Below are 13,957 nucleotides of genomic sequence, written 5' to 3' on the forward strand. Positions count from 1 at the left end.
ATTTTTTTCAAATTTTTTGCTAACAGTTCGGAATGTTGTTCCTTTCTGAACATAATTATTCGTAAGTTTCTTATCAAAATTTACTGTATTTAAAAATGTTATGAAATTCAACTTTTAAAGTATTTTATTATAAATCCATTCATAATTGCTGTAAGGTTTTATTGTGTGGTAAAACTATTTTGACTGTGAATTTGTATGTATTTAATAAATGTGTCTTTAAAAAAATTGTATTATTTTTTTTAAAGTGAAATATCGTGTAATTGCCTTCAAAATGATAAATATCATTTTTTGGTTACTAAGTTAAAAATTTCACGCTCCTGTTGTATAGGTTAAAGAAGGTGTCTCGACTCACAAGAAGATAGGTTAGAATCCCCCTCAGGACCAAAAGGTAGGTAATTAAAGTTGAAAAATATAGCAGCTTGTCACAAATATGTATTTATTTAAAACGTTACAATATTAAATATTCTTGCTTATCAAACGAAACGCGACGAAATGTTGACAACAATAATATAATACTTATAACTATTAATACTTGAATCAATAAGTACATTTTATAATAATATAACTCTACTTATCATATATTCTATAAAAAAAAAACAGAGAGGTTAACGTCCTATCTTGACAGCGATTGTCATTCTGACAGAATCGCGTTCGGATAGTCGCACTAACATTTAAGTTTACAAGGAACTTTTTTTTTAAAACGTTTTGGACAAAGTACAACTTATTCGAATCGGTTAACGTAATTGAAGCATCGTCGCTGCGTTTCGGTTGCGGTTAGTTTGCGGGCGGGTAGCGCAGCGGGCCGACAGGTCAGCGCCGGCGGCCGAAGCGAAGGAAAGAGTGCACCACGTCTTGCCTCTTCATACCGGAGTCGAGCAGTTGGGGGTAATCGCGGACTAGAGCTGCAAGATGAACATCTGTTAATTAAAACAAATTAACGGGTAATTTATATTTCAAGTGATATGAAGCCATATTTTGACAATTTTAACACAACTAATTCATTCCACATCCTTTTCTTTTCTCTTCTGTAATATTGTCAGTAAATAAGTATTACCTTGGTATTCGGGCACCTGCTCGCCGGCAGCCTCTGCATACAGCTCTAGGAAGGTGTTGAGGGCCTGGCAGAAGCGGGCCGCACGAGGGTCGTCTTCCGCCGCTCCGGCACACAGTTGCGCGGGCGCCGCCGCTGCCGCCACCACCAGCGCCAGGCACAGCGCCACTACGCTCCATTCCTTGCTGTGAACAAAGTATGCTGTTAACGAAATCATCCCAATTTTGATGGGAATGGATTGTTTCTTCCATCTGTTAATGTGTAGGAGTTGACAGTTCCAATAGTATTATGGTTAAAGACTTACTAAAGTTTTTAGAGTTAACATAAAATTATATCTCGATTTAATTAATTTTGTTGTCTCTATAGTTCTAATCATTAGGTACCAGAGATTTAATGTTATTTCTTTTTTCAAAGTGTAATAAAAATATGATTTTCCAAAAAGACAAATTAGATGACGACACGTTCGGTTATTCGACAAAAAAGGTCTATCTGTTTTTTAATTAAATATTCGAAAGTATCTCAGCAAAACCTGTTTCAAATAAAAATCCCGAACTTTTTTAGAGTTGTAATTTAATTCAATTCCCATTCTCAATAAAAGCTGTAGTCAAGATATTCTGGACAAAATTTTCCTTTACCTTTGTGTATTTTATTTCTTCGTTTAATAAAACGATAGGAGGCAAAGGGATCTACAAATCGCATTTTCTTTGTGATGTTATCATATGACGTATTTAATATACGGGTACTGTTCGCGTATCCGAACGGTTTGTTAAACATTTTACGATATGAATAGCTGAGTGGCTGTGTCTACAAACTTTAGTTTTTTTTTTAAATCTTGCTAAATAACATAAATTGTTTACTGTACAGTAAAATTTTATAGAAATGTGGAATTATTATCGAGTTATTACATTACGTTTGATAGGTCATGTGTTATTTAGATTCTTTACACATTTTATTTCTGTTTTACTGTAACTATAAATAAAACCGTAAAATGTATTCATTTTTATTATTCTCTGAATCATTACTATAATGTGGTCTCATAATTTTTTTTGTGAATTTGCTTAAATAGGAAAAAATGTATATAACGATATTAACTAAACTTTCTAAATACTTTAAAACGGCGTTTGTTTTCGTTTCATTTTGCTTTCAAGTAAGGCGATAATTTAAAACAATTTCGTAAGTCGGGTCAAGTTGGAATTTTTAACAACGTTTAATCTTTTAGTAACGAGAACTTTGAAGTTAGCAGGATATAAAACAAGGGGGAGTTGCTAGTATAGCGTAAATTGTACTAGCTGCCTGGGTAACGTAAATACCATTTTATTTCAGTTTTTTAAGTATTTCCGATTGTAGTACAAATTATGAAATTAAAGCAAGGCAAGAAAAGATTTCCATTTCATTTCACAAATAAGTATTTTTTATATATCTTATCAAACATCTACAAAACCTGTCCCCAATAAATCTGGAATACAATAAAACAAAACTTTGGTATTTGGTGGATCGAATTTGACCTCAACCTTATTGGAATACCGCAAGACGTCGCAAACTTATTGGTTCCATACATGGACAATAAAAACGACATTCAACGGCCAAATGTTGCTATCAAGTAAATAGTTCGCGCCCGAACAAGGGTAGGATTTGCATTTTAGTGATAATAAACTTTTGGGACGGATCGAATGAAAAATAACTGCCATACAAGTGTTCAAACAATAGAACCCTTAATATGTGTTGATTAAACTTCTAATATAAGATTATCGTAAGCGCCAATAGCCTAATGGTTTAGGGTACGGACTACCGATCTTAAGGTCGAGGGTTTGATTCCCGCCATTCGACTATTGTGAACCATATCCTAACACAAGTCTAGAGCTTAGTTGGAATGGTTAAAGGAAACATTAGTAAATTAACAAAAATCTACTAATAATTTTAACTAGTAAAAAAAAAGAGATTATCAAATTAGAGTTTTAACACTTAATCTCTAAAAGTATAAAACTCAATGGCTCATGTTTCAACAACAAAAACAATTTAAGGTAAAGACGTTCAGTTCTAACTGACAGCTCAAAAGTGTGAGTAGGAAACACTTTTACAATTCAACTGATAGTTCTTTCGCTTACACACGTACAGATTTATCTTAACTTAGTCTGTAGTGATCTTTAAGCATTAATTCCGTAAAAAACAAAAGTTAAACGCCTGTATTTTTTATGATATAATGATTGCTTCATATAAAATTCTTTCATCTCAAACATCTGACGACGCTTGCATAGAGATGAGTCGTAATCCGAGACACAAACAGGCCATCATAAGCTCACAAAGACCGCTCTACAAGTTTTGTGTGCCGCTTTATTTCAACCGCGCGCTTTTCGACAACTTAAAATAGGCTTTCAGTGTTGACAGATTACGATGAAAGACGAATACATGACGTACATAATAAAGCCTGTCCATTTACTTGCTTAAACAAAATATAGATTAAAAATATCACGACGGTGCTTTAATAGAACAAACAGAGATTGTCTTAATATTTCAAAGGTTTTTTTCTATTTTGACTTTTACTAATTATATCATCTCGTTAACTGTAATTAAATATTAACTTCAAAGTAATGTTTTATATATGTGAAATTAGGGCAACTATAGCCATGCCTGTAGCTTGCACACTTGAATGCAAACATGTAACTGGCATGCATTGTGACAGCTACAGGCGTTTAAATTGAGGGATCTGATGAAAGGTTTACGAAACTTCACTCTTACACGTATTGATTCATACCATCTCATTGACATTGGCATTGTATAAGTCATGTTCAATTGTTTATTTAAATTGTTAAGGGACACGTAATTTCTTTGGGACTTCTGACGCTCTCAAACTCGTTTTGTACTGCGTTTTGTAAATAAAAGACCAGAGCATTGTCCGAGGTATAGTCATGGGAAGTTCCAGGCGAAAGCTCGGATATTTACCTCATTGGATACATAAGAAATATTAATAGGTTAAATACATAAATGCGTATAGATGTGTGGTTATTATTAACTGTTATATGCATAAATATAAAACCTATAAATGATATCTAAATCGAAGCACAAATGTGAGGTTAAAAACAAAACAAAAATAGTCGAGAGGTCTTTCTTTGAGATGAGTTCCCTCAGTGTTGTTAAGTAACAAAATAATATTTCTAAAATATGCTTTTTAAACTCAAAATTGTATCATACTAATATTATAAATACGAATGTTTAGATGGAAGGATGTTTGTAAGAGTTTGTAGCCTAAACGGCTAACCGTATATACATATATGAAATTTAGTATAGATGTAGAGAATAGTGTGGAAGAACACATAGGCTATATTTTTTTTAATTTCACACGGACGGAGTCGCGGGCGAAAGCTAGTATGTTATGTTTATTTTATTCTGCAATATTTTAATATAAACATTTAATATTAAAATTACATAAACGTCTTCCCTGAACTGAGTATGTAGTGCAAAACGAAAGTCGTGGGAACAGGTCCAGTTTTGGCCCGAACCGCTCGTAATAAGGGGACCTTAATGATTCGCTAATTTGGGGTATTCGAACCCGCGACCACGTTGAAGCTACTTTTTCCGCGTATTTCATTATAAAGGAGTTCAATTTGACGTTTATAATTTTAACTGGATGATATAATTTAATTGCCGTTTGTAATAAAGTAAAAAGTTTTAAAATCGAGGTTCTATTATTATTTGATATAAAGAGAATATTATACATATATGTAAAAATTTACAAACTTTTAGTTGACCGGAAGTTATATCACTTGTGTTGTTTATAAATTCGATTACCAAAATCATGTAACTTTGTTGCTAAAGCTTCATAAAATACCAATATTAATCTTATTCATGAACTAAGAAGGTTAATTTTTTTTTACAATGTCATACTCGTGTTGGGAATTGAACCGGAGATTCAAGGTATAATCATATCAAAATATGACGCGTTTGTCTCATCTGGGTCATCAGGACCTAATCTCGGATTGCGATGACTGATTGGGTTTTTGGTGATGACTCAAATATCGCGAGTTTTAGAGATGTAATTGCTTAAGATATTTTAATTATAATGTTGATATTACTGTCCCGTAATTAATAAAGTTATACTAATATTATAAATGCGAAAGTTTAGATGGATGGATGTTAGTTTGTAGCCTAAACAGCTGAACGGATTTCGATCAAATTTAATATAGATATAGAGGATAGTCTGGAAGAACACATAGGCGTAGGTGCGGGCGAATACTAGTATATATATAAATTACAATATTCTTAATATGAATAAGTATTTAATTATCGTTTATTAATGTTATTTATAACCAATAAATAGTAAATATTAATGTACAATTGTCAGCCGGAGATGAACATTGTTCATATATTGGTTGCAAAGCATGATTCATTTAGAAATGATTGCATAACCAAGCAAAACTCTATTATCTATTATAATCCATTTTACTATATGTCAATAACGAATTGTTAATAAAACTCTATAGTTCAGTTGTTATACGTTACTAATTGTGTTTCAGATTCGAATTTTAAAAGAAAAAAAATGTAATTTACCATATTTTTGTTATCGAAATGCATTTAAATATTTTAACGTATTAGAAATCAGGATTTTTCGTAATACATTTTTGTACATATGTAATAATTATAATAGAAACTCATTGTAACGTGTAAAACAATATGAATGTAAGAAATTTATTGGGAACGAAGCGTCCTACACGGTAATCAGACAATAATTCATAACTACATTATCTGTATTCTATAAAAAGCTTGAATGTTCTCTTGTTTATACATAAACAAAGCTTCACAAAACAATTATGTCCTCATCTATACTTCTATACTAATATATTAAGGCGTAAACACACACTTCTTTGTGCAATTACTGCATATTTTTGAATTATTTTTTTCAATCAAATGACCTACACTTACGTTACACTTTAGGCTATATATTTTAATGCCATTAAACTTAGTGGGTAAATATTTTGGATAAAAACCCTAATGTGGGAAAGAGACCATAAGTTGCTGCCAACATTAAGGAAGCAAGTTTATTATGGTAACAGTCGTTTTGACATTTGCAGTTGAGAATTTGACAGCTGTAATGTTGACAGAATTTTTTATAATTGCATGCGGATGGAGCAGGGGAACAGTTGGTTTTGAAAATATTTGGAGGACGATTTCTGACGAGTTTTAGAAATTTATAAAATGTACGAGAGGTGGCAGTAGCTTTTTTAAATCATAAACTTGCTAAAACATGTCATATATTTTTTAACACAATTTGCAAATAAAAAAATTATGGATGTTAATTTTTACTTACATGTTATCCTTCATTAATAAATAATTCCCTTAATATACACAGTGAAAATAAAATATAAACATTTTAAACTTTTCATTTTTCACGTAAGAAAATCAAACATTAAAAATACGAAACGATAGATTTATGTCACCGATAATAGTGTTGTTAATATTAATATTTTTATTTTATCGATGTTTTATATCAATGTGTTGCAGCGCGTGTATCCGAGAATAACTGGCTGCGCCGTAGGGTCCGCGGCAATTTATCAGAAGACAGTTGCGGTGCTGAGATTTTAGTGATGTTCTCCGTTATCGATGTGTACACGTTATAATGGATCTTGTTATTAGTTAGGGATGTCGATGTTTGTAATCGATATTCATTTATTTTCTGTGAACATTTTAGAATTAATGCGATTACTTGTTATAGAATAAGGTGTTTTGTTGAGTTACTGTTATCGGAAACAACAAATTAGATAATTCTTCCATATGTCAATTGTTTATTGACAAAGACGAAAATATAGTGGGAATCTTCTTAGCAGTTAATGTTATTCCAGACAGTTCTTGAGAAATAGGCCAATAAATAAAACCTTTTTTTGCAAACAAATATATCTCTTTACTAGCTTTTTCTGCCTTTTATTATGTTTGGATGGTCCTTTTATTATAATTAGTTTTATTCGTATTTGTATATCGACATTATTTGGCAAGCGCGTCATTACCGGGTGCGAACGTGCGAATTGGCACGCAATCAGCCCTCATCAGGCACTGCATTCTGCTGTACCACTATTCTCAAACTATTAAGACACTTGATAGTCAAGACAAAATTAAATACAATCAAATTTAGACTTTATGGCTAGCAGTTAAAAACCTCTCAGCAAATTAAAATTTACTATCTTGGATATTTGGAAATTAAATTGGATTTTATTAAGTAGATTTTAAAGTCTAAATTCCTTAGGCAATAATGCATTGGTTAGCGCACAATAAGATAAAATTTGAACTATGTTTAGGGCATCTTGATCCAATTGAGCAAACATCTCGCATTTGAACTTAAGTGCATCAGGCGTTTATAACAGCCGATAGCCACTTGTCCTACTCTTATCAATTAAAACCAATAGAGATAGAACGTTTTAATAGCAAGAGCTTTTTATAGACACAGCAGTCGATAAATTTAAGGGACTGGAAATTATATCGATTTATTGTAATATAATAAAAGTTAAAAAAATACTTAATTAGGACTAAGAGTTCCAAATATGACATCTCAGTAGTATTATGCTTAAAATAAAATTTAATGTACATAAAATGTATGTATACTGAAGATTAAATAAAATTTCAGTTTTTAAAGATAAATTAACAACCAATAATATTGGTAAAAGATATAATAATCGATACTTTTTTAATAAATCTTTTCACAACACTATTACCGTGAAAGCTACATTTTTTGTGCAGTCGTTCTTAGCAGAGCCATTTAGTTATCGTTTTCCCGGCAGATGGCGACACATAACATAACGTGAAGTCATTATAGCTATTTATTTTATGTAATTCAAATCAAATATGTATTTTTTAAATAACGAAAAAGTAACCAGTTAAAAATAATTTAAAATATTTGCAAGTTAGAAAATAAATACGTCATAAAGCCCGATAAACTCAAGTAAACTATTAGACCTCAGCGTCTGTAGCGGCCTTTATATTTCAGACCAAAAAGTTAGTATAAATCTCATACTATTATAAAAAGGAAACATTTGTACTTTTGTATGATATAACTCAAAAACTACTCGGCCGATTTAAAAAATTCTATCACATAAAAAAGCTACGGCATCTCTAGGTTATAATTTCATTATTTTTTTAATTCACAAAGACGAAGTCGCGACAGCTAGTTCTGAATAAACTTACATTGGTATGAAAGATTTTAGATAATTAATGATGGGTTAAATCTCTACGCTTAAATGTCAGTATGTCTCTTGCGTAAGTACAATTTCGACAAGTAGGAAAAGAAAAGAAAATCAAAGGTAGGAATTAGTGGTAGTTTCCAATTACAGTAGTTTTGGTAACATTATACCGTTTTATCTACTGGGAACTATTTAATTTACAAGACATAGACGAAATACAAAAGAATAATCCGTGCAAAATTATGCTCGTGTCAAAAAAAGTTTAATGTTAGCGTGGTCAAAAATCTTATAGCGTTCGATCTTTCCATCGTTTAATATGAATACAATAATAGCTTGCAATAATGGTTCATAATCAAATTATAGTACATCTTTCTCATACGTATCAGATGACAGAATGAATTATTGGCCCCAATCTATCAGCGAGTGGACGCGTTAGGGTCATGACTTGTAGACAACTTCACTTCTAATTGGCTGAGAATAGATACCTAAATAGGACGTAGAAATGCGTTAATTGCTGCATTAAAAAATCTAAAATACTATTGAAATTAAATTACTGGCAATTGATAACACATGACAACTGTTTTAATTTTTTAACGTCAGATATTTGAGATTCCTAAAGAGGTCGGATATGTAGAAGCTTATAAAACGCCTTTTCGAAAAAGCGTTCGTTCGTTTGATGTTTTTGGTGATACGTGCCATTTTTATGAAGCTTATTTGACGAGAAAAGTCATACATCATTATGCTTTCGTCTCTATCTGCATAAAGGCATACGTGTTACAGCGAACACGTTTCTCGCGCGTAAGAAATATGCATAATATATCAACATTGGGGTATGAATATATAATACGGTAACATAAAGTACTACGAGATGTGACAAATTTCCAACTAGAAGCAAACTTAAAAGTTGACAGAAATATTATAAGACTTCATTTTTAACCTATTCTGTGGCCGTACAAATGTTACTAAAAAGTATTCAATTATTTTGAATTGATTTAGTTATATTTCTTTTAAAACAATAGTTAAAGGTTAACCCACGATCACGTGATTGGCATTCTGTCTCTTTAACCATTGGACTATTGGTCCTTTTATTATTTTACAGTGTTGCTAGAGACAACGTCCGCGTGGAATTAAAAAAAAACAAAAGTGAGTAGCCTATGTGTTTTTCCAGACTATCCTCTTAGTTGCCATATTTAATCGATATTCGTTCAGCTGTTTAGGCTACAAACCCAAATAAACATCCATCCGTCCATCTAAATTTTTGCATTTATAATATTACTAGCTTTCGCCTGCGACTCCGTCCGTGTGGAATTAAAAAAAGCAAAAGTGAGTAGCATATGTTTTTTTCCAGACTATCCTCTACATCGATACCAAATTTCATCCTCATCCGTTCAGCCGTTTAGGTTACAAACTCTAACAAACATCCATCCATCTAAACTTTTGCATTTATATTACCACGATATAAGTAAGATTACTATGCCATTTTATAATAATGATGATTGGTAATGATTTTTGACCGACTTCCCAAAAGAAGGAGGTACTCAATTCGTCTGTATGTTTTTTTTTATATGTGTTACGACATAACTCCGCCGCTAGTGGACCGATTTTGATAATTCTTTTTTTATCCGAAAGGTAATGCTTGCAGGTGGGTCCCATTTTTTTGGTTGATTTTTGGAGTCTAAGACTACGACGTAGTTAAATAGTTTAGCTCAAAATCGCGCGACGAAATTTCGGGTCATTTTTAAATATCAGTAGTTTATATAAAGAAAGGTTAGATTTACATATTTATAAATTTGAATTCGAATGAAGTAATATATAATTCAGTCCTTTGTAAACATTTTAGAATATTAATATAACGACGAATGATGAATAATTCTATAATAATTAAATATTTTTATTATTTTAGTAACAACTGAAGAAACAATATTTTTATTCTATAATTTATTGATAAAATATACTATTCATATATATTATACATAAAATAATTTCTCATAAAATGGAAAACATTCATCGCATTTTTGAGGTTAGGTTAGTCGACTATAATCTTTATCTTTTTGGAGCGTTAATGGTTTTCTAAGAGAATTTCTTTTTTAAAATACCTTTCGATAGCTTGATATAAGATGGAAATACCTTTATTCATTTTTACGAGGCGTTCGGGCACAGATGTTAAATATTTCACGCTCGCTTGCATTTCAATTTATAAATGTAAATTTAAATACAACAAAATGATAGAGTTTCTTTTTAAATATTAAAGGTGATATTATTAAGATAAGGTTTCAATTCTTTGGCTTGTGTAAGCTTATTTGAACAACTAGCTGTTGCCCTTGACTTCGCCGGCGTGATATTAAAAATATAGACTACGTTTCTCAGAGATAAATTACCTCTCTAACGGTGAAAAAATTTTTAAAATCTGCCAAATAGTTATTGAGTTATTTCAATGCATACAAAAATACAAATCTATCCTCTTTATAATATGAGTACAGATTACAATAACTACTAATTAAATTTAACATATTGTAACACAATATTATTGGTTTAATATCAGACAAAATTAAATCTTAAAAAATATTTTTTTACATGTGTAAAAAATGAAAGTGTGAGATAGAATTTTAAAAAAGAGTATATTTTTATTCACGTTAAAGATAATACATTTTTGTAGGCTTATTACTTTGTTAATAATGAGGTATGAATAAAATACCCGCGGGGCAACGACCGACTTCGTTTACGACGCTTGCCTGTCAAAAACGCGCGGGAAGCGTCTTGTTTCAATGACGATCAATTTCAGTTCGGATACACGTCTCATAATAACGAGTGACGTGAAACGTATACAAAAAAATCGATTTATTTATTCATTAATTGTTACTGTCGTAAAAACAGGTATTTAATTTAGAAAAGACGCACTAAAGTTTTATTCTGATTTAAATTTCCGAGATCTCAAACTAATATACAACTTTAAACTTTCGTGATCTTTACAATTCTACGGTCTGACTGTGAACGTGGCGCATGCAATTGTGCGGAAATATCGGAAGCTAAAACAACCCAATCGTGGTAAGAAACCCGTATTTTACGAACATTATTTCTCAAAATAATACCATCGTTAAGTTTGCATGACCTTAAATCCAATAATAGTTGTAATAATCAAACTATGGTTGTCTCACAGACATACTTGGGTTTGCTTGTTCCCATTTCAACTCATGTAAAAAGATTTCTTAACATAAGAATGTCAGAAACTCATCATTTGGTAAAGCCAAAGCCTTATGACGTGTTTCGTTTCAGGAAAAAAGATACACAAAAGGTTGTCGCGCTAAAACGGCTTCCCTTAGTAAATCACTGAGCCGAAGGCATGGGGGAGGATTCCGACAATATGAGGCCTCGCGCGCCACCTGTCGAAACAAATTGAGACCCAAGATTTACTTGTCGCGTAATGAACATTTCTGAACTGTGAAAGAATTAGATATTTATGAAAAAATCCAAATAAACACACTTTCATAAGCGTTAGCCGATGAAATAGAGATGAAAATTTACATATTTACATTATTTTTATTACTTTCGACTAAAATTTGTCGTTAATCAAACCATAAAGACGGTGACTCAGTGCTTTAAGCACTTGTCTTCTACAGGTCTTGGGTTCAAATCCCGCCATGCACTAATGAGATTTTCGATTTTTTTTTCGATTCATATCAAAATAATTTACCCGACGTTCTTACGGTGAAGAAAAACATCGTGATGCAACCTGCACATATCGGCAAAGAAATTCAAAGATATAAAGTCAACTAACTCGCACTGGGCCAGCGTGGTTGACTATGGCCTAGTCAGCCTAGGGTAGGATCCGAATCCCTCGGTGGGGACATATAGTGATCTGATGATGACGAAACTATAATAAAGTAAATATCAAAGAGTGTATAAAATGAAACAATTCTATTGACACAGTAATACAAATTAATTTGTCCAAACTCTAGTCACGTTGTTTTTGAAATACGAGAATTCATTAAAAATATTGTAACACAATATCTACAACTGGAGAGTTCAAATAAACAAACTACAATGGAAAGGGACTTTCTCTTTAATCAAATAAACCCAACTTTCTGTATTATATTCGTAATATTTGTGGAGATAGCATTTGCTTGTTATAAATATTTGAAAACCAGTCTAAAAACGCAAACACACAATAAGTCCATTAAGAATGAAGTAATTTTCAACATTAAGGTACTGAAAACTTAACCTTCGTACCTTAAATTTAAAGGTCACTTTAGCATATCACCTAGTACTCATTTGTATATAATTAACATTCAGGTGTCGCCTAAGTTTACAATTTTGCTTTAGAATTATAAAAAACTAATCAAAGAGACTATCAAAGAATACTTTAGAGGCTAGTTTGAAATTTCCCTAAGTATAACTTACTGTACCCTTGTAAAAAATCCTCCTAAATACGTATAATCTTAGTAAACAACTTATATGAATCAAAGATGTGACGTCACAAACGAATAGTCAAAGCGCGGGGTAATTTAAGACCCACCTGGAACAATAAACCGTGTAACCGTGACAGATCGGTACGTGACCGGACTTAAGACACCCGAGAATACAATAAAAACCCACCCTTATAGTTACAAAGTGATTTGTCCCAATTGCACATTTCATTAATAAAGATTTACATGGGAATCTCAAGTATTTTAATCAAAATAAAAAAAAAAACTAATAAAAAAACAAAACCGACTTGGAAACAAAATACACTAAAAACAAAACATTCTCAAAAAAACAATACACTAAAGAGTAACGAAATATTTCCTTAAAAATAGTAAACCTCCCTTATTGTAGCTGTTATGTCTATATTGTACAATTATTATAACTTTAAAGTCGGTGTCAGCCGAGGTATGCAGTGTATTCTACGTAAGGCTTTCTACATTTTTACCATAACAATTAATAATTGAAAGAATAGTAACGTTTAAGTAATGTATCTACATTGACTGAATAAAAAGAATGATCAAATTCGGTCTACTAGCGGCGGAGTTATGCCGTAACACACATAAATAAAAACATACAGACGAATTGAGTACCTCCTTCTTTTGGGAAGTCGGTCAAAAAATGTCAACCAACATTTGGGATCTTAAAATTTGGCACGTAAGATGAATTCATCTATTATTACTAGTTAAGTTTTAATTTAAAAATATTGTCTATACTAATATTTAAAGAAAGAAGATTAGTATTTTTGTACGTATCAAAATGAATCACTGGCCTTTCAAAAAACTCTTTCACCAATAAATAGCTAAGTTATCACTGAGTAACATAGATTATATATGTTTTCGTTAATATAACTCAAGTAAGAACAGTATAAAATAAAAATTAATGTACAAAATAATTATAAATAAACCAAAAAGCGTTCGTTATTAAAATGCTAATACGAGTTCTCTAATCCGTGTCGCGTTTCGTTTCGTCCACTTTTACGTATAAAGTGACGCAAATCATAACAGCGTGCATTTGCATTTCAAAGTGACAATGTGGCGCATTATTTTGTTATAACGTTTAACAGACTAATTATTATTATGGTAATAAACAACGAATTAATCTTTGTTTATGTGTTATAAAGCAAATTGCTAATAAAAAATAGTTGTATATCTCATCACTAGATGGCGCTGTACTATTTAAGTGCCCACTATAGTTTTGCCGCGTTGTAATGATGCGCTTGCGACAAGCGACGAATAAAATTACATGCGCAATAATGATCTTCACATAGACTTGGACTTACCCA

General features: G+C 31.6%; 1 protein-coding gene across 4 annotated transcripts in view; it reads right to left on the reverse strand.

The window, feature by feature from the left end:
- Nucleotides 1-420: 420 nt before the first annotated feature.
- Nucleotides 421-13,957, reverse strand: part of LOC106110306 (myosuppressin-like) — a 24,173-nt gene continuing 10,636 nt past the window's right edge. Inside the window, exons 1-3 of one of the 4 annotated variants that reach the window (XM_013292074.1) lie at nucleotides 6,354-6,392; nucleotides 1,055-1,236; nucleotides 421-896 (exon numbers count right to left, since the gene is read on the reverse strand). In XM_013292074.1, the coding sequence (XP_013147528.1) occupies nucleotides 811-896; nucleotides 1,055-1,236; nucleotides 6,354-6,367 (282 nt within the window). In that variant the 5' untranslated portion in view covers nucleotides 6,368-6,392 and the 3' untranslated portion in view covers nucleotides 421-810. Of the gene's footprint in view, nucleotides 918-1,054; nucleotides 1,237-6,353; nucleotides 6,393-13,957 lie in introns of those variants that run through there. The other 3 variants (XM_013292073.1, XM_013292071.1, XM_013292072.1) reach the window with 3 other exon arrangements.

The sequence above is a fragment of the Papilio polytes genome, unplaced genomic scaffold (assembly GCF_000836215.1).
Source record: "Papilio polytes unplaced genomic scaffold, Ppol_1.0 DF820678.1, whole genome shotgun sequence".
Taxonomy (NCBI): Eukaryota; Metazoa; Arthropoda; class Insecta; order Lepidoptera; family Papilionidae; genus Papilio; species Papilio polytes.